Genomic DNA, 20,604 nt, shown 5'->3' with positions numbered 1-20,604 from the left:
TCTGTACTTCTATAAAATTCATTCAAATGGTCATCTAAAGGGATAATGTGAAAATGAATAGAAATAGAAGTTATATTTTCTTCCTTCACCCCAATGGATTGTCTCATAACTAGCACACTGGCCGAAGGACTCACCACTTGCTCTGGAAGGCTTGGTGGGAACAAGATTCTCCAGTGTCGGGTCACTGAGTATGTAGGGGCCCACACTGGCTCACTTCCTCCCATTAATCCTATTAAAAGTAACTGGCTTATAAAAGAAACGAAATTGAGCTATTTGTAATGAGGTGGATAGACCTAGAGTCTGTCATACAGAGTGAAGTAAGTCAGAAAGAGCAAAACAAATACCGTATGCTAACACATATATATGGAATTTAAGAAAAAAAAATGTCATGAAGAACCTAGGGGTAAGACAGGAATAAAGACACAGACCTACTAGAGCATGGACTTGAGGATATGGGGAGGGGGAAGGGTAAGCTGTGACAAAGTGAGAGAATGGCATGGACATATATACACTACCAAACGTAAAATAGATAGCTAGTGGGAAGCAGCCGCATAGCACAGGGAGATCAGCTCGGTGCTTTGTGACCATCTAGATGGGTGGGATAAGGAGGGTGGGAGGGAGGGAGACGCAAGAGGGAAGAGATATGGGAACATATGTATACGTATAACTGATTCACTTTGTTATATAGCAGAAACTAACACACCATTGTAAAGCAATTATACTCCAATGAAGATGTAAAAAAAAAAAAGTAACTGGCTTGAAACTTTTCAGAAAAAATTAGAATTCAGTGGTAGAATGATGATTTAAAAGACTTTATTTCCAGCGGAACCAGCTTTTTATGGTCATGCTAAATGCTGTATTTCATTCCAAATGAAAAGAACAAGACTGCCGATTATACTGTAGGATAAAGAGAAAGGCAATAAAGCTGCAGTATATTCTTAAAGCGTGTAAAACATGGTACGGTCAGGAAAAGGAGGGTTTTATCTTGCAAAGTCATAAACACTGAACAAATTAATGTTCCACTCCAGGAAATCAGCAGTCATCAACACGGCCCTTTGCAAACTCTTTAAGATTTGTGATAATAACAAGTACTGCAGTGGCACTCAGTGTGATTCTCCACTCTGGCATTTCCCATTACTGTAGCCTAAGGAGGAAGGGGAAAAGACGACAGATATAGCTAGATAGATAGGTGGGCAAAACTGAAAACTGTTAAATAAAATGGACTCTAGCCAGCTGAATTAAATAGATGCTTGCTATATTTGCATATTCTCCTTTTCAGCTGATATTTTCACTCTGAAAGCTTAGGTTTGCACTAAGTATTCTATACTCTCTCCCAACCTGCCCCTCATCACCTCTACCCCTACTCTCTTCATTCAGAATAAATCCAGCCTGTGCCCACAAGGTTGCTGACTCTTTTGATTAAAGCGGACAAATGCAGCCCTTCACTCTACAAATAAAGCATGGGTCATCAGATACCTCTGGCATTAAACCCCATGGATGTGCTCTGAGGACATTTCTCTGGTTGAACTGTTAGAAAGTTTCTGGGGCCCTTTCAGTTCTCACCTTGGTAAATGCTTTGGCCACACAGCATGTGGCTTCTGAGGTGATGTTCTTTGGGACCAACATTGTCTTCTTGGACCTCGCTGGAGTGGGGTATGCTCTGGAGAAGCAGCAGCCCATGCATTGATAGATTGGGGCACCCAACTTGGAGAAGTATTTGTTTTCCTTTAGCTTGCATTCCGGGCAGCCTATCACCAGAAAAAAAGAAAGAAAAAAAAAAAAAGGCAAAGAGTAAAATAATCCAAAAATAATTTTAAAAGAAACTATACATTTTTCCTCATTATGGGACAGCAAATATTCTTTTTATCTATTGGAAATCAAAAGAAATTAAATAAATAAATAAATATTGGGTTGACCCAAAAGTTCATCGGGTTCTTCTGTAATATGGAAAACCCGGACGAACTTTTCGGCCAACCCAATACTTTTGGGCTGTATGTTCATCTTCAGACACAATATCTGTTTGTACCGACTACAGTTATTTTCATGGTAAAACGATTTTTGCAGATATGCATGGGAAATCTCAGTAGCAGTAGTTTCTCTTTCTTTAAGTATGACTTCTCAATTCCAGTGCTGATAGTATGTCTATAGGGAATGCAAAACTTGACAGATGAAAACACCATGCTCATCCGAAAGAAGGATTTTGCCCAGAGGCAAAATATTTTCCCATTTAGAATCTGCTATTGTTTTTGCCCCATAGCAACTCCAAATACTGACAAAGAAAAGCATGTGTCAGAATTAAGAAAGCATGGTGAGTGGCACAGCCTGATATGAGATCAGGCATCTGCACTTGGGAACAGGGGTTAAAATATTATCACTTGTCTAGAGAAAAACCATCATCAATAGTAGCTCACAATTTCATAGCAGATGGAATTATATCAGCTACTATATGAGATTTTTCAGAAAGTACAGCAAAACAAATTTACTGCATAAAATGGTTTTGTTTTCTCACTTGTTAACTGATTTGAAACTGATTTGAAAATTCGTCTTCAAAGGCAATGTTAAAATCCTCCCAAATCTTCTGGGAGACATGTAAAAAACAGAAAAAAAGTCAACTAGCTAGACTGAATAAGGAGCACTTTCTGCTTGTAAAACTCAGATAAAGAATAATCAGGAATCTATTTCAGATGGAAATGTACAGGCTGCTATTTAAATGGACATGTAAGATATCATTTTCACTGTACATTTTTGGAACCTAGTTTAATTTTATGTTCACAGTCTAAAAGTGCCTAGATAGATATCCAACAGCAAAGATTTATCACATTTGAAAAGGAGGTAGAAATGTAATTAATGGAGTTATTGATGTACATCTAGAAATGTGTGCTTTCTTGTTACTGCAAACCCAAGTTTGGTCACACACCCTGCATTGTAAACTCTCCATCAGGAAAGGAATAGAGAATTTGCAGAAACACAGACAATGTGGCCAGAATGACAGCTGCATATTTTCTGTAGTAATCCATGGCTCTTCTGCAAAACAGACATGGGAAAAAAGTTACTATAAAATTGGCTTAACAGGCATAACAACAACCAGTAATTTTAATAGTAATAGTAATAGTCATCAGTGTCTTGACCCCTCTGCTTAACAGCTCCCAATACACTCTAAAGCCATGTATAAAAAAAGCAATTTCTCTTTTGGAAAGAGGTAGAGAATTGACTCTTCCTACTTCTCACATCAACCAGTAGAATCAGGTATAATGATAACAACAAGAAGTTCTCTTTTTAAGATCTTAACATCCTGTTAAGAAGCTTTAATGTCCTTATTTATGAAACATGAAATTTCAACTAGATAATATCTAAGGATATCTATATGAGTGGGTGGATGGATGGATACATAGACAGATAGATAGATAGATAAGCTTATATATGATATATAAAATATACAAGCATTTGAGCCCATCCTTCCCATCTCTACATTCCCAGCTGGGAAAACAGAAAGAAAGGATAATATCTCTCCTGCTTTTTATTCACTTTCGGTAGCTGGGCTGTAAAGCTAGTTATCAGTGTGCAAAGTAAATGCTACCCCAGCAATGTGGCAAGAGTAGACAGCAGGTAGTATCAATCAAAGTTCTCCTAAATCCACTTCCTGACTTATTTATACCTGTAGATACAGCTTTACCTAAGCATTCTGAGTACATGAGATCAGGTTATGCAAGGTCAGCTGAGTGATTGACCATTTATCCAGGCATTGACCTCACCGCATTTAAGAACTGGGTTTTATCCCTACATGTTCTAGAAAAATCTCATGTAAGATAAAAGGGACAAAAAATTTTTAATAGATCTTTATTGGAGTATAATTGCTTCACAATACTGTGTTAGTTTCTGTCGTACACCAAAGTGAATCAGCCATGTGCATATATATGTCTCCATATCCCCTCCCTCTTGAGCCTCCCTCCCACCTTCCCTATCCCACCCCTCTAGGTCATCGCAAAGCACCGAGCTGATCTCCCTGTGCTATGCTGCTGCTTCCCACTAGCTAACTATTTTACATTCAGTAGTGTATACATGTCAATGCTACTCTCACTTTGCCCCAGCTTCCCCCTCCCACCCCGTGTCCTCAAGTCCATTCTCTATGTCTACATCTTTATTCCTGCCCTGCAACTAGGTTCATCAGTACCATTTGTTTTTTTTTAGATTCCATATATATGCGTTAACATACGTTATTTGTTTTTCTCTTTCTGACTTCACTCTGTATGACAGACTCTAGGTCCATCCACCTCACTACAAATAACTCAATTTCATTTCTTTTTATGGCTGAGTAATATTCCATTGTATATATGTGAAAGGGACAGATTTTTATCCCTATTTTTAAACTGCTTATGTTCAAACCATGAAAGATAACAGAGACAGAGAATTAATTACCAATGAGAAGACAATTCAGAACATTTAAAGAATTAACACCAATTTTACAGAGTCACTTTCATAAAATAGAAGAGAAGGGAACAGTTCCCAACTCAGTTTATGAGGCCAGGATTACCCTGACACCAAAACCAGACAAATACAGAACAAAAAAAAGAAAACAAGAGACTGGTATATCTCATGAAATTAGATGCAAAAATCCAAAACAAAATAATAGCAAATTGAACCCCGTAATGTATAAGAAGAATTATTCAACACAACCAACTGAAAATAATTCACAGTATTCAAGGCTGTTTCAGTATTTGAAAATCACTTAATTGTAATCCACTATATCAAAAGAATAAAGAAAAATCATATGATTATATCAATCAACACAGGAAAGCATTTGAAAGCATCCAGTACTCTTTCATGATAAAAACTCTCATCAAACAAGAATCAAAAGGGTTTTCTCAACTTGATAAAGAGCATTTACAAAAACCTACAGATAACATCACACTTAATGGTGAAAAACCAAGTGCTTTCCCCTTCAGATCAGGAACATGGCAAGGATGTCCACTCTCACACTCTTATTCAATATAGTGCTGGACATTCTGGCCAGCACAATATGGCAAGAAAAAGAAATTAAGGCACACAAATTTAAAATGAAGAAGTAAAACTATCCCTATTTATAGATGATATGATCATCTACATTTAAAAAAAAAGCAAAACAGGGAACCTACAAAATAATGTTCTGGAACTAATTAGTGAGCTCAGCAAGATTGCATGACAAAAACAACACATAAAAATCAACTACATTTCTATATACTAAAAACAATAATGTGGAAACAAATTAAAAACACAATACTATTTATAATCACTCCAAAGAAAATAAAATACGTATAAATCTAACAAAATATGGACAGGACTTGTACACTGAAAATTACAAAATACTGATGAAGTAAATTAAAGACCTAAATAAACAGAGAGACATATCATGTACATAGATTGGAAGACTCAACATGGTAAAGACATCAATTCTCTCCAAAGTGATTTCTGTGTTTAATGAAATACCTATCAAAATCCTAGCACAGCTTTTGTAGACACAGAGAAGTTTACGACTAGGATCTAGAATAGCTAAAACAATTTTAGAAACAAAGTGGGAGGAACCAGTCTTGCCATTGTTGTCTTATTCTATAACTACAGTAATAAAACAGCATGATATTAGCAGAGGGATACACAGACCAATGGAACAGAATAGAGAACCAAAAAATATGCCCAGCTGGCTTTTGACAAAGATGCCAAAGCAATTTAACAGAGGATTTCGACTTTTTCAATAATGGCTGCTATAACAATTGGACATCCATAGGCAAAACAAATACAAAAACAGAACAAAACAAACATATAAACAAACACCTTAATGTAAATCTCATACCTTATATGAAAATTAATTCAAAATGGATCATCGACTTAACTGTAAAATGTGAAACTATAAAATTTTTAGGAAAAAATTGGGAAGGGTGGGCAGGGGCTAGGTGAATAGTTTTTAGAGTTGACAATGAAATACATAAAAGGAAAAAATGATAAATTAGACCTCATCCAAATTATGGGTTAATCCTCAAAGAGGATGAAAATACAAGATACGGACTTAGAGAAAATGTTTGCAAGCCATATGTCTAACAGAGGACTAGTATCTGGAATATATAAAGAACTCGCAAAACTCAATTTAAAAAATCCAGTTGAAAAATGGGCATTGCACTGGAGAAGATATATAGATGGCAAGTAAGCACATTTAATGTATTCTACATCAACCATTAGGGACATGCAAATTAAAACCACAATGAGATATTATATACCTATCAGCTAGCTAACATAAAAATAACACTAAATGGATGCAGAGAAACAGGATAATTCAGACGTTTCTGGTGGAAATATAAAATGGTACAGCCCTCTGGAAAATAGTTTGGAAGTTTCTTATAAAACTGAACATGTAGTTACCATATAACCCAGCAGTTGTACTTGGGCATTTATCTCAGAGAAATGAAAACTGTGTTCAAATAAAACGTATAAAAAGGGTCATAGCATCTTTATTTATAATAGCCCCAAACTGGAAATGGTCCAAATGCCCAACAGCAGAGGAATGGTTGGCTCTGCAAACAATGGTACTTCCAATACCAGATTATATACTATGTAACAAGAAATAGGAACATGTTATTGATACACATGCAACTTGGATGGATCTCAAGGGTATCCTGCTGAGTGAAGGTTGCATTCTGTGTGATTCCATTTATATAACGCTCTTGAATTGATAAAATTATAGAGATGCTGCATTAGCAGTTTCAAGGAGTTAGTATGTGGGGAGGAAGTTGAGGGGAGTAAGTAAATGTGGCTATACAAAGATAAACGGTGACAAAGCGATAAAGAGGCATGGACATATATACACTACCAAACGTAAGGTAGATAGCTAGTGGGAAGCAGCCGCATAGCACAGGGAGATCAGCTCGGTGCTTTGTGACCGCCTGGAGAGGTGGGATAGGGAGGGTGGGAGGGAGGGAGACGCAGCGGGAAGAGATATGGGAATATATGTATATATATAACTGATTCATTTTGTTGTGAAGCTGAAACTAACATACCATTGTAAAGCAATTATACTCCAATAAAGATGTTAAAAAAAAAAAAAAAAAAAAAAGATACAACCGGGAGCCTTGTGGTGATGGAACAGTTCTTTATCTTGATTGTGATAGTGTCACAATCTAACATGGGATGAAATTGCAGAGAAACACACACATACACACAATACTAGTGAAATCCAAATAAACTCTGTGGGTTGTACCAATGTCAATTTCCTGGTTTTCCCCTTGTACTATAGTTTTGGAAGGTATTATCATTGAAGGAACTAGCTAAAGGATACTCAGGACTTCCCTGTACATTTTTTGGGCCGGGGGTGGGGGGCGGGGCGGGGGCGCAACTTCCTCTAAATCTATAATTTATCAAAACCAAAATTTCTTTTAAAAAAATTTCAGAATGAGATTTATAATTCCATGTGATTCAAAACCTGTGGTTATTTTTCATGTAGACTGACATAAGACCATGTTTTTGCTAGATGTTTATATCAACCCATGTATCTTGTAAGAATAATTTGTCAGACAGTAGAACCAACAGTTTATAATACAGAAAACAGACTGTTTACGTGTTGGTAAGGCTAAAACATATGTACGTCATTATTTCTACCTGATTTATATACTTATACACAAGTAATTATGGATTTTATTTATCTTCACCCATAATTAACACTGAATAAATATTGTCCTAAGTCAGTGGCTCTCAAAGTGAGATCTGGGGACCCTAAACACTTTTAGTGGGTCTGTGAGGTCAAAATTATTTTCATAATAATACTAAGATGCTGTTTGGATTTTTCACTCTCATCCCCTCATGAGTGTTCAGAGAAATTTCTAGAGGCTACATGACATGTGATATTGCAACAGATTGAATAAAGAAGCACCTGAGAATGTAGCTGTGTTCTATTAGCCCTGTACTTTTTAAATTTTCAAAAAGAGGGAATTCCCTGGTGGTCCAGCAGTTGGGACTTGACGCTTTCACTGCCATGACCTCAGGTTCAGTCCCTGGTTGGGGGACTGAAGATCCCCACAAGCCTCAGGATGTGGCCAAAAAAAAAAAAAATTGCAAAAAGGTAAAACAATGCCACTCTTCTCACTGACTTTTTTTGTTTTGGAAATTGTCATTTTTTATAAATATATTGTATTTGTGTTAACATGTGATGGGTTTTAAATTGTTGTTTTTAAAGGAATAAATATTTCTGGGAATTCCCTGGCAGTCCAGTGCTTGGTGCTTTCACTGCTGAGGGCCTGGGTTCAATCCCTGGTCAGGGAAATAAGATCCCACAAGCCATGTGGCCAAAAAAAAAAAAGGAATAAATATTTTAAAACTTTTTCCAACATAATTTCTATATCAGTAACTATTGATAAATATAAACTCATTAAAAATATTCTTTGAGCTCTTCGATAATCTTTAAGATCATAAACAGATTCTAAGAGCTGAAATTTGAGAACCACTTCTTAAGTGATATACAAAGCCACAAGGAAAATTTCAGAATTGAAACTGGTTTCCTTTTTAAATTAGTATCATTTTTGTGCTTTGATATTGCAGCTCATATATTATGAAAATTCAGCATTATGCAGTGAACAATTATATCAGAATTAATTCAGAGAGAAGCATTTATAACAAGATTGCAGAAAGTGAGAGCATGAAACGGATGCATATTTTAGGATTTGCTTTATGATAAAGTGAAGAGAAGATTGAAAAAGCAGAACCAAAGTCACCATTCCTTTAGCTTTCAATAACAGAAACGGCTTTGTCTTTATTTTAAAAAGAGATGAGATTAACCAAGCAGAAAGGGATTAACCCTCAAATTCTAGGTGTTTCCGAAAACATTTTAATAAATGTTTTCATCAGCCTAATCACCCTTAGGCCTTTCTGTTTTGGAATATGGAAGAAAAACATTAAGACCCAGGGCAGGAACAATAATTATGTTCAGCTGGGATTTATGCTATTTTGCAAAACATGCTCAATCTAAATCAGATGTACTAATCTCAGCCTCTTGGTATTCCAAGTGAGAACACTGCAGGCATCACAGACTCTATATATCCAGCCCTACAGTGCGCCTCCAACACCCACTCAACACACCCTCACCTCCTGCCACCTGCCCCATCAGAATAAAATGAGGCCAAGAAAATGTGTGTATTCTCGACTTGACCTGTAAGGCCTCTCTCCCCGTTCTCAGCCATCCACCTCAGAGTTTTTTAAGGAGCTGCCCAGCCACCAGCTTCATTGTGAAGGTTTCATCCAAGCCCAAAGAGAGAATAAATAACTCTCCACTGCATTTATCCATCACTTTGCTTATAATTCTTAGATGAAGTTCCACAGTCTGTCCTGAACTCTAGCTAGTTATATACCTGTTTGTCTTTCCATCCATGTAAAGCTTCTTAAGGGTAGAAACTGTGCCCCTCTAACCCACCCCCATCCTAGCACAAGGTCTTGCACAGAGTAGATGCAGTTGTGTTGCATCGGGACTTTAGAACAGTAACAGTATCAATCAAAAGTTGCTTATGTAGAGCTGTCATTCATACTGAGAAACAAGATAACTCTTGAATGACAACTTAGAATAAGTGTTTAATAAAATAAAATATTTTCAGATAATAAATTCATTAGAGATGATATATTCTCACTTAGCTATAGAATTTATAGCTGGCTAATACATAAATGTCTAAGTGTTAAATATGCCACAGGTAAGAGCCATTTTATGCTAAGATACAAAAGTCATAAGAATTCAAAAGAAAACATTAATAGAAAGCATATATAAGAGCTTCAGTGTTTCAACTGGGTATCTGTTACTTTATATCAAACTAGGTATGTGGGCAAATTTATGTTCTTAATATAATAAGACTCTGTAAGGAAAAGATAGCATTCTTAAAAGTATTAAAGAATATTATTGCCATGATTTACTATTATTTTTTTTTATTTTTCATAGAAGTATAGTTGATTTACAATGTTAAACTTACTATTATTATTTAATATGTTTGCGTATTATTTATTGTGATTATATACATTAATATATAATTCATGTATTAAATGATTTATATAATAGGTAAATAGCAGTGTACCATACACACACACATATGGACATCAGTATATATCTATATATCTCTCTCTCTACATATCTTGACACACCAAGTACCATACACATACACACCAACCCCATCTATCAAACAGGGTACAAAGATAGACACTACGTTTTGATGTGGGAGTGGCAAAGTCATACTGCAGAATGAATTTAGACTGAGATTTTTTTCTGGCCCGTTTTGAAAAGTACACCTGCCATAGCAGTGAACACTTCAGGACAATGAACAATAAGGGGGTTTCTCTTTGCAGCTCCTCTGTTCTGTTTTTATCACAGAAAAAAAGTGTTTATAAGGTAAGGTGCCAGGACTGAGAAATCTATCATCCCAGCCTGTCAATCCTATTACTGAAAGGTTTCAAGGCAAATTAAATATACATACACACACATATATGGATGTGTGTATATATGTGTACATGCATGTATGTACACAAATATACATATATGTACATATACATATATATATATATAAGATTGTTCCAAGAAGACAAGTGTTTGGTACAATGTGACATCCTGGTCTTCATTCACCTGCAAAGATGCTGCCATTGCTCCCCCACTGCCGAAGAGTAAGGTTTTCGATTTTTCTAATGGTGTTGGTAGATGGGGTGACTCACCCATACTCTCCACACCAGGAAGCCCAACTGACTCATAGCACATTTTTGAGATGACTGGCTAGGGTAGAGGCATAATTCTTTGTTAACAAAACAGATTAAATCTAACTGATTTCTAGAGAGTTAACCTAAGGTTTCACTTCATTAGCCCCATCTAGCCCAGCCCCAAACTACCAATAAGAAGAAAAGTAGGCAGCCTTCAGTGAAGGATCACTAATGAAAAGGACCCTTGAAAGCAAAGACTTTAATCCCCAGCACACTGCCTGGCATGAGATAGGTATGTAAGAATTGTTTGTTAAACAGAGGAGAGGCCTGTAAGTTTTAGCATCTTGCCTGGTCCAGCGAATAGCAATAGTTCAGCCTGGATGAGAGATACGAAGGTGGAGCATCGCAAGGATAAGTGGACGTTCAGCACCCTTCATCCTTCATCCCACCACCTCCCATGGAGCCAGTCCCCGAACAGGCTCACCTCCACGTCCCACCGAGTGACCACTGATGTCTCCTGCTGGACGAATTTAAAGAGTCTGGGGTCAGTGATCAGGAAACTCAACTTGGAGTAGCCTTGGCTACTAGTTTTCTTTCTTCATGTCCTCTAGTTGCAGCAAGTGGGTTTTTACCCTGTTCTTGTAACATGTTCTGAATCCCAGGTCGAGCAGTGAATGTCTTCTGTGATCCCATACTCCAGCCCCCAAGCTCAGTAATCCAACAAGTTCTCAGTTCTTCGAAGTAGACATTCAAATATTGCTCCTAGGCACTAGAGTGACCTTGAGACCCAGTATCGCATTCACTGATCGTCGAAGGATGGCTGAGAGACAAACGGTTAATACTCCCATGATCTGTCTCAAATCCCCTCATTCATTCTTTGATATAGATAATTAATGCTTTCTCTATTTTATGAAAAGATGAGTTTTGGATGATTTGACAGTTCAACATTGTAAAGTGCAAAATTTAAGGTCCAAATTGAACATTTGAAAGATTTAAAGACTTTGAATAAGTACCTGCTACGTGCCAGGCACTGTGCCAAGTATGGGTGACACAAATATGAATAAGTTTCCTGCTCTCTGACCCAGATACAAAGGCAAATGACTGTGAGTGAGAGCAATGAATGCTGTAGTAAAAGCATTCGTAGATGTTGAAACATTTGATAGGCTGGGGACAGGAAAATGGAGAGGTGAAAAACTAATGAGAATAAAGAACACGTATTTCATGGGGAAGAGAAGCACGACGGTAGTAAATATATGTTTTACTGTTTTAACATTTGTACAGGAGCTTTGTGTATTCAGCAGTCCTCATAACTTCCCCAGCCTAATCACAGGGGTTGCAAATAGTGTATCCCCAAAGTGTCCAGAGGAAAATAAGTGATGTCACACAGTTCAGCAGCTGTATTTGGGGTGGGATTTCTGTTTATCAATTACTTAACAGTATTTTTTGGCTTCGCAAAATTCTAAAAGGGAGCCGACTTAATTTTCCAGATGAAATGAAGAGAAAGAGGGAAAAAAGGGGGTCTTAGAGGCAAAAGACATATAAAGTACAACTTGTACAGGTATACTTTGCAAAAAAACAAACAAACAAAAAACCCCAGGGGTTTCCATAAAAACAGACAGAACAAAAGATGACCTATAAATATTTATTTTTTTAAAAAGAAAAGGAGCAGGCAGTATTTAGAAGGAAATTGAAGTGCTCATAGGATTATAAAAATTTCAATTCCTTTATGACGATTCTTGTAACAATCATATTTTGAGAAGCTTCTTAACTGACTAAATTTAAGGTTAAAATAAGATGTACACTTTCTGCTTTAATTGTTATTTTAAGGCACTTTACAATGTTAACATAATTATGTAATTAAAATCTTAGTTCTTCCATTACCCTTCTGGCTTTTCTAGCACATCAGCATTTTTTAAATTGTCTGCAAACTAAATCAACGAGAAATTTTGATAGGACAAACTCTATGTACCACAAAATATTGTTGTAAATGAGAACTTCAAATATTTGTAGTTTCAAAATACCCAATTTTTAAAATTAACATTATTGCAGTAATAAATGCTATCAGGAGCAAAACATTAAGTAGTGTCAACTTATCACTCGGAAAAGTAAAACATCCAAAGGCCAGAAAAGTTTTATACAGAGCATTATTATAGCAATATAAGAATCATTCTTGTAACTTTAAAAATTTGTGCATTACATTTTGTTTTTTATTTGAGCTGTTTTTGTGCAATCTTTTGACACACCAAGTATCATTTCCATTTAAAAGCACTAGATTATAGAAACATTTAATTTACCTTAAAGTCTCTCAATAATAGAATGGACAGGCTGGGTTTGTAGATTTCTCAACCCCAGCACCTCACATTATAAGCATTTTTTTCTGTGATAAAAACAAAGCAGGGAATTCCCTAGAGGTCCAGTGGTTGGGACTCCACGTTTCCACTGCAGGGCCCATGGGTTCGATCCCTGGTTGGGGAACTAAGATCCCACGTGCTGCGCGGTGCAGCCAAAAATAAAAATAAATAATAGTTAAAAAAAAAAACAGAGCAGAACTGCAAAGAGAAGCCCCTTATTGTTTATTGCCCCTGTTTTCTCTGCTATGGCAGGTGTACTTACCAAAGATGGCCACAAAAATATTCTCAGCCCACATTCACTCTGCAGTATGACCTTGCCACTTCCATATGGAAAAGTGGTGTGTCTGTCTTTGTATCCCGTTGACCTAGGGGGGCCCTATGACTACTTACACCAATAGAATAAGGCAGTCATGAGAGTGTCCCTTACACCAGTACAACACTGGGCCAGTCGTGGGAGTAGCCCTGCACTGACCTGGCAGTTTCTGCTTCCTGTGTCTTAGAAGCCAGTTGCTGTGTAAGAAGTGCTACTAGTCTGAGACCACCACACAATAAGAAGGCTATAAGCCACGTGGACCGGCCCTGGAGAACGAGATGCCACACAGAGAAAGAGAAAGAGGCCAAGAAATAATGAGTGAAGAAGCCATTTGGATGACCAGCCCAGTCGAGCCTTCAGATGACTCCAGCCCCAGCCAATATCTGATCACAAATGCATGAGAAATCCAAGTTAAGAACGGCCCAGTTGAGCCCAATCCACCTGCAGGGCCTTGAGAGAGAATTATAACTTCTTGTTTTACCCACTAAGCTTTTCAGTACTTTGATGCACAGTAATAGATAACTGGAACAACCACTGTCTCTTATAACAAAAATTTCTCCTCCAGGGTTTGAGATATGGGACGCCGGTCTTGTCTCTCCACTTTCTTCCGGTACTTTTCCTCTGTGGGGTGTGATTTATATAACACAGATTCAGTTAATCTATTAGGGAAAATCTAACAAAGTGTGAAAAAAAATTCTGAGTTAGCATTGCCCACAGTATCTGCCATACTGAATTTGGTAATAATAACTTCTACATTAAAAAGAATACCAACCATTAATTGAGCACTTGTGTGTGCTAGGTATTCTTTTGAGCACCTTGAACACATAAATATATTCAATACTCATGACAACCCTGTGAGGTATTCTTCTCATTTTGGCAGATACGAGAATTCCAGAGGTAACCTATACAAAGTCACAAAATTCACCACCGGCAGACCTAAGATTTTATCTTTTTTTTTTTTTTTTTCGGTACGCGGGCCTCTCACTTCTGCGGGCTCTCCCATTGCTGCGGAGCACAGGCTCCGGACGTGCAGGCTCAGCGGCCATGGCTCACGGGCCCAGCCACTCCACGGCATATGGGATTCTCCCGGACCGGGGCACGAACCCGTGTGCCCTGCATCGGCAGGCGAACTCTCAACCACTGTGCCACCAGGGTAGCCCAGACCTAAGATTTTAGAATGTCTCTTTACAACTCCAAGCTCTGAACCGCATTTTACTACACTGCCTTCAAAACTTTATATTTCACAATGAACTTCTTAAATGTTTTTTTTTCAGGTGGTATATCCCTAAATAGAATGCTGACATCTTTTTTTTTAGAGTAATATTACGTTATACCAGCTCAAATATAACTTGCTCGTGTGATTGTTTATTTTGCATATTTATCTGACTTCACCTTCTTCAGAACAGCCTTAAGAAAGACATTTCATTCATATAAAGAGGCACTTTACACCTGACCAAGGCATGAGGACTAGTGTCTGATTGGCGGGGAGTGACTGGCGGGGGCCAAGCATTGGCTTTCATATCCATTTCCCTTGTTTGATTCTCTTTACACTTCTTTGGGGAAAGCACTACTATGTCACCTATCTCGTAGACTAGAAAACTACACTTGAGAGAGGTAAAAGGATTTGCCAAAGTCAACTGGAAAGTGGTCTGATCCTAAGATAGTACCCTTTCACCTATACTACCTTTATAGCCTAGAAACACACAGTTAATCCATTCTCTTTAGGGCGTTGATTTAAGCATGGATCATGATGTTACTGTTGTCTTTTCAAATCAGGTCATAATATTGCCCTTGATTCTGCTCCCGCTCTGGCCTAAGCGCCCTCTTCTCTCTCTCCTCCTCCTACCCCAGTGCACAGCGGATGCTAGAGCATTTCTATAATGTCATCTCTGAGTCTGATGAATCAAGAAATTACTGGATTATTTTGTGCAACATTATGATGGGGAATGCTGAAATGTTACACACCAAAACCAGAATTTGCAAGGATCATAAGTTGATAGCAAACTACTCTGGGATTCACAATCTATAAAAATGGAGGTATGGTGCTATAGGTCATGCTGTTCTCAATGGAAATATCAGCTGATTCCTGTACATTTTCTCTTTGTGAAAGCTGATTATCTTGATCTACTTTTGAACAAAATGCACATATTACGTTCTAATTTTACTATTTCTGTTTCCTAGCTCTTACTTTGAGTTTTCATGTAAATTTGAGAAATGTACAAGGAAACTGAGAAGCTGTTCTGGAATATAATAAATTGCTTTTCTAACACTTCACATGCTACCTTTTTCAGCAAGAAATGGTGAGAAATATGACTCAAAATTTAAACGACTCTGTTACTGAAAAAAAAAAAGAAAAGAAAGAAAAGAAACCAAAACCAAAGTTAAGGAAATGAAATGAAGACACATAAACTTTTCATAAATGGTGGTTATTCTTATCATTTAAAAATAATTCAAAACTATAGCAAAGTATTACAATCAATTTGGATGACCAATATTTTGAATAATTGAGTTGATGTTAAGTAATTATTTAAAAGATATCTCCAGAAACTTAAGAATATTCCTCTGTTCTAATATAAAACATCTTCTTTTTGGATTGAGGAGAAGATTGTAGAGCTTAGGAAACAATAGTTTCCATGAAAGTGAAATGGAGCTTCAGTATTCCTGAGGACCCATGTAGTGTGAGTTCATAATTCTTCCATGTACCCAAATCTTGTATCCTCAACATTAATAAGGAGGGACAAAGGAGCACTTTTATTTTCTAGTCCTAATTTCCTAACCAGCTGCCATTCCAAGCAGCACTGAGCAAATATAACTAAAGTTAGCAAACATTTCTAGAAACTCTCTGTGGAACAAACCAATTAGACTTAGCCAAGTGATGTAGAATTGCAAGGTCCATCAGTAATAGTGAGAAATACTACCGACTCTTATTTTTGTGGCATTCTATGAAAGAAGAAAAAGGAAACAATGTTGTTCAAGACATTTCAATGTTACAATTCAAGTCTACCCAAGAGGGTCTATTCAAAAAATATCAGAAGCTATGTTCATTCCGCTGAACAGGTGAGCTGCTTTACCATTGACCAGTTTGAAGATGTAGTTATGTGTCATTTAAAAACTGATGACAAAACAATATCAGCAACTTACATGTCTCCTCCCTCCTCTTCCTGACCCCTGGAAGCCACTCCAAAGAATGCCTTTCAAATGACATCCAATTTTTCTTGAGAAAACTTTTTAGTTACTGACAGGCACTCACACATCACAGCAGGAGACAGTTGGTTTCTGGCTTCAGTTAGATAACATCTTAGCCTGTGATCACAGACCACAATTTTGCAGACTTCCTCCCAATTCAATCATGAGTGCTGAAAAGAGAATGTGTAAATGCCTGTCTTCTTACTAAGGTTTATGCACAACCAGCTCCCTTGTATTCTCAAATATTTTACTCCTTAATTAAAATCCCCCAAATTATTTCATTCATATTACCTTCCTCTGGATTTTTTGCAGGATGTGGTCAGGGCAGTTGACTGTGGATCTGAAGAGGGATTTTAGCTTCGTCTTGTGATTTCTCAGTAACTGCTCTTAATAAAGTCCTCACCTGTCTTATATACCAGCAGAGTAATAAAAACTGCATGTTCCCACCTGCATCTAAGTCCAGGGATCAACAGTAAATTCCATCCAATGATTGAATGGTACTTTGTGTAATTACCATGACATCAATTTGATCTTATCTCGTTTCAGCCCTTCGATCATTTTTTGTTTTGAGCCATTTCCAGGTGGTGTTGACTGCAAGGTCAGCCTATGAAACAAGAGTACGCTGTTATTTTCTACATAATTTTATCAAGACTTATACACAACATCCTGAAAGTTGACACTTTCCTATAAACAGGATCCTACAAGCATTACATTTAATTAGCTAAGTACCTGATGTTTACTTAAAACAGAAGAGCTGTAAATTTCAGATGCTAGATATAGAGCATTTCTAAGCTTACAACATTACTCCAGTAGAAAACAGAAAAATAAAACACACACCTATTTAGACTTTTCTAAAATTAAATGTGCATCTGGCTTTAATAAGGATGCATGGAGAAGGCATGAGGCAATGCTGAGAAGGACTGATTGGTTCTCAATATTTGTGCCTTTCCCCTCCTCGTTTCACTTTTGTAAAACTCAGTTTCTTCCTAAACAGAAATTACATATGTTATGGCTTGCCAGCTGAGGAACGCTTAGCTCCAAGATTCCCAGTACATTGTCTTCCTAAAACCCACCAAGCACTTCAGGCTATGGCTGTGGCTGCGTCTATCCTGCTTTTAGGGTTGTGATCCTAAAATAGTTCAAGACTCCATTCGTTGAAGGAAGAGGGACCCCTTCCAGGGCCCAAGAGTGAGCACTTGTCTAACACTCAAAAATGAATTGTCCCAGGAGACACACATGCTGACAAGCAAGAGACTTTCCTGGAAAGGGGCACCCAGGCAGAGAGCAGCAGGGTAAGGGAGCCCATGAGAACTGCTCTGCCATGTGGCTCGCAGACTCAGGTTTTATGGTGATGGGGTTAGTTCCAGGTTGTCTCTGGCCAATCACTCTGACTCAAGGTCCTTCCTGATGGCACACGCATGGCTCAAGACTGATTTCAGCAAGAAGGGTTCTAGGAGGTTGGTAGGACAATGGACTGGCGTCTCCTCTCTCCTTTTGACCTTTTGTAACGGAGAAGAACAAAAATCTGACCCCATGTTGGATCTGTTTCTTTTACTTCAACCTTTGTTTTCCGTTGCTTTTGTTACTATAATCACCAAAAGGATACTGTCTATAGCTATAAGCATACATAATGGCATGCCTTGGGGAACGCTGCCACTCTGCCTGAATGTTAAACTAAAGTGCCTTTGTTCAGCTCACAGGGAAACATCCTGACCCTGCCCACCTGAGATCACACAACGGCTTAGGCCAAAATGGCTTCTCTTATGTCAAGAAAGCCATTCCTGGTTCTCTTTCTCTGGGGACTCCATAACTTATCTGCTTACACGATTGAAACAGGAGGGAAGGGGGCGGGGCACCACCCTTAAAAGAATGACCTAGGGCTTCCCTGGTGGCGCAGTGGTTGAGAGTCTGCCTGCCGATGCAGGGGACACGGGTTCGTGCCCTGGTCTGGGAAGATCCCACATGCCGCGGAGCGGCTAGGCCCGTGAGCCATGGCCACTGAGCCTGCGCGTCCGGAGCCTGTGCTCCGCAGTGGGAGAGGCCACAACAGTGAGAGGCCCGCATACCGCAAAAAAAAAAAATAAAAAAGAATGACTTAGTTTGAGGACACAACATAAACTGATTAGAACCAAGTAGGTGCAAGATGGCAGACGGATGAGTGGACTTCCACTAGACCTTGAGCCTCAGTATATGTTCATTGTAACACATCAGCAAGCTAAATGACACACCCACAGGAGCCATGACAGTTCCAAGTCTGACCATAAGGTCAAAGAGTGGGTGGTGACCCAATTCCTCGAAATCCCCACCCCTTCCCCAAAATAGTTGGAATACTCCTCCCACTTAGTAGCCTGTGAAATTACCCAGCCCTATAAAAACTGGCAACCCCATACCCTGGGGCTGCTCTTGCCTTCTGAGATGGCCCACACTCTGTCTGTGGAGTGTGTTTCTCTCTAAATAAATCCACTTCTTACCTATCACTTTGTCTCTCACTGAATTCTTTCTGCGATGAGACATCAAGAACCTGAGCTTCATTAAGTCCTGAGACCAGGTGTGTGATCTCAGTTAAAAGAACATGGGTTCAAGTCCCAGTGTGTGGGTTCAAGTCCCAGTTGGAGTTACACGGTTTCAGGATGACAAGGCCAATAGCCACCTTTACTAGGCAAAGTCCTGAAAGCATGTCGTGGTACAGAGGAGGTGTCAGGAACATCTTTGCATAGCGGTATGACACAGTGAAGTACATACCAGCTATGCTAAATGCATGGATTTTTCCTAATGACGTTTTGTCATTTACATACTGAATTCTTTTTCAACATAACCACCTTTGTAAATGTTTCATATGATTAGTTGATTTGTTTTATAAAACATAATTTGATGTTTCTGATAGCAAAGTATGATTATCACAAACATTATGCTGTAATCAGAAGAACAGCTGAGGTATGTAAAACGCTTGCTTTTTCAAGTAGCTTTTGCTTCATGTAATTCCAAATTCCAAATATAATTCCAAAGATATACTACGTGATTTTAAGTTTTGAAGCAATACAAGAGTATTTCCAATGAAAAGTAAGTCTTCCTCCTACCCCAAAATCCTCACTCCCATTCTCAAAGGTATCCATTTTTAACAATTTCTTAATGTTTCCAGAAATTATCTGTGTATATAAACACATTTTCTGGGGTTTTGCTATATACAAACAGAAACATAATATACACATTGTTTAGTGTCCTACCTTCCTTTTTCTTTTTAAATCTAACAGTGTATCTTGGTGGTTTTTTCCGTATCCATATATTATGCAGATCTAGCCATACTTTTAACATAGTACAGTAGCAGGAGTAGCCACACTGAAGCGGATGACAGGAGCCATAAGAATCTGTAGCTGGTCACGATGGGAAGCAAAGGAGGGTTCGTCCCGCTTGGGCTCCTGTTCATCCTGGCTGTCCTCTGCCATGTAGGTCACAGCCTGGAGTGCTACAGCAGTATTAACCCAGCTAATGGCTGCACTACGGTCGTCAGTTGTTCACATAATCAAGATACTTGTTTCATCGTTAAAGCCATGCCACCAAAAACTTACTACAGTGTTGGATGTTTGACCGCTGCAGTTTGGAAGCCATTGCAAAAGGCTTAGGGGAGAAGGAGCTTCAGTACCGCTGCTGCCAGGAGAACCTGTGTAACAAAAGTGATGGGACGAGTATATCAGGGAAAACAGCTCTGCTGGGCATCCTGCTGCTGGTGGCAGTCTGGCACTTTTGTCTCTAAATCAACACCAGGAGGGCTTCTCCTAAATCTCCTGTTTCTGTATATGCCTTATTTCCTGTGCGGCTGCATTCCAAAGGCTTTATATTTTCCAACTGGATCCTGTTGGGAAAGACTAAAACTAGCTTGAGCAACTCAGATAAGAGAGAGGAACTCAGAGAGATGCTGAGGACCAGTCCTATTAGCAGAGAAGACCTGTGTGAGGGAAAAAGTTTGAGTGAAGCGCATGTGATTTGAGGAAGGTTGCATGCTTCTTACTATGAGCTCGAGCAGATTCTCTGCGATCCTCAGTTATTTCCCTCTGGTTCCTTGGATGTAGTTAATGT

At 38.3% G+C, this 20,604-nt stretch overlaps 2 protein-coding genes across 2 annotated transcripts; one reads left to right on the top strand and one right to left on the bottom strand.

Moving 5' to 3' along the window:
* Positions 1 to 796: 796 nt before the first annotated feature.
* CGA (glycoprotein hormones, alpha polypeptide) lies at positions 797 to 3,020 on the bottom strand. The gene is made up of 3 exons (XM_027080058.1): positions 2,918 to 3,020; positions 1,564 to 1,748; positions 797 to 1,144 (listed from the first exon to the last, which is right to left on the bottom strand). The coding sequence occupies exons 1-3, from the start codon at positions 3,015 to 3,017 to the stop codon at positions 1,067 to 1,069; spliced, it is 363 nt and encodes a 120-aa protein (XP_026935859.1). The 5' UTR covers positions 3,018 to 3,020; the 3' UTR covers positions 797 to 1,066.
* A 16,881-nt stretch (positions 3,021 to 19,901) lies between these two features.
* CD59 (CD59 molecule (CD59 blood group)) lies at positions 19,902 to 20,281 on the top strand. The gene is given in 2 exon segments (XM_027080045.1): positions 19,902 to 20,097; positions 20,100 to 20,281. Coding segments are annotated over 2 exon segments (369 nt in total). The 5' UTR covers positions 19,902 to 19,910.
* The last annotated feature ends 323 nt before the right edge of the window (positions 20,282 to 20,604 follow it).

The sequence above is a fragment of the Aethalodelphis obliquidens genome, unplaced genomic scaffold (assembly GCF_003676395.1).
Source record: "Aethalodelphis obliquidens isolate GAN/ISIS:26980383/991018 unplaced genomic scaffold, ASM367639v1 scaffold3, whole genome shotgun sequence".
Taxonomy (NCBI): Eukaryota; Metazoa; Chordata; class Mammalia; order Artiodactyla; family Delphinidae; genus Aethalodelphis; species Aethalodelphis obliquidens.
This window is presented reverse-complemented; position numbering and strand designations above follow the sequence as displayed.

Excerpts from the sequence above, each read along its gene's own strand:
- CGA (XM_027080058.1), bottom strand. The coding sequence starts at position 3,017 with ATGGATTACTACAGAAAATATGCAGCTGTCATTCTGGCCACATTGTCT. Across the intron at positions 1,749-2,917 it reads TGGAGAGTTTACAATGCAGG|GCTGCCCGGAATGCAAGCTA; the intron begins GTGTGTGACCAA and ends TTCTGGTGATAG. Across the intron at positions 1,145-1,563 it reads TGGCCAAAGCATTTACCAAG|GCTACAGTAATGGGAAATGC; the intron begins GTGAGAACTGAA and ends CTTCCTCCTTAG.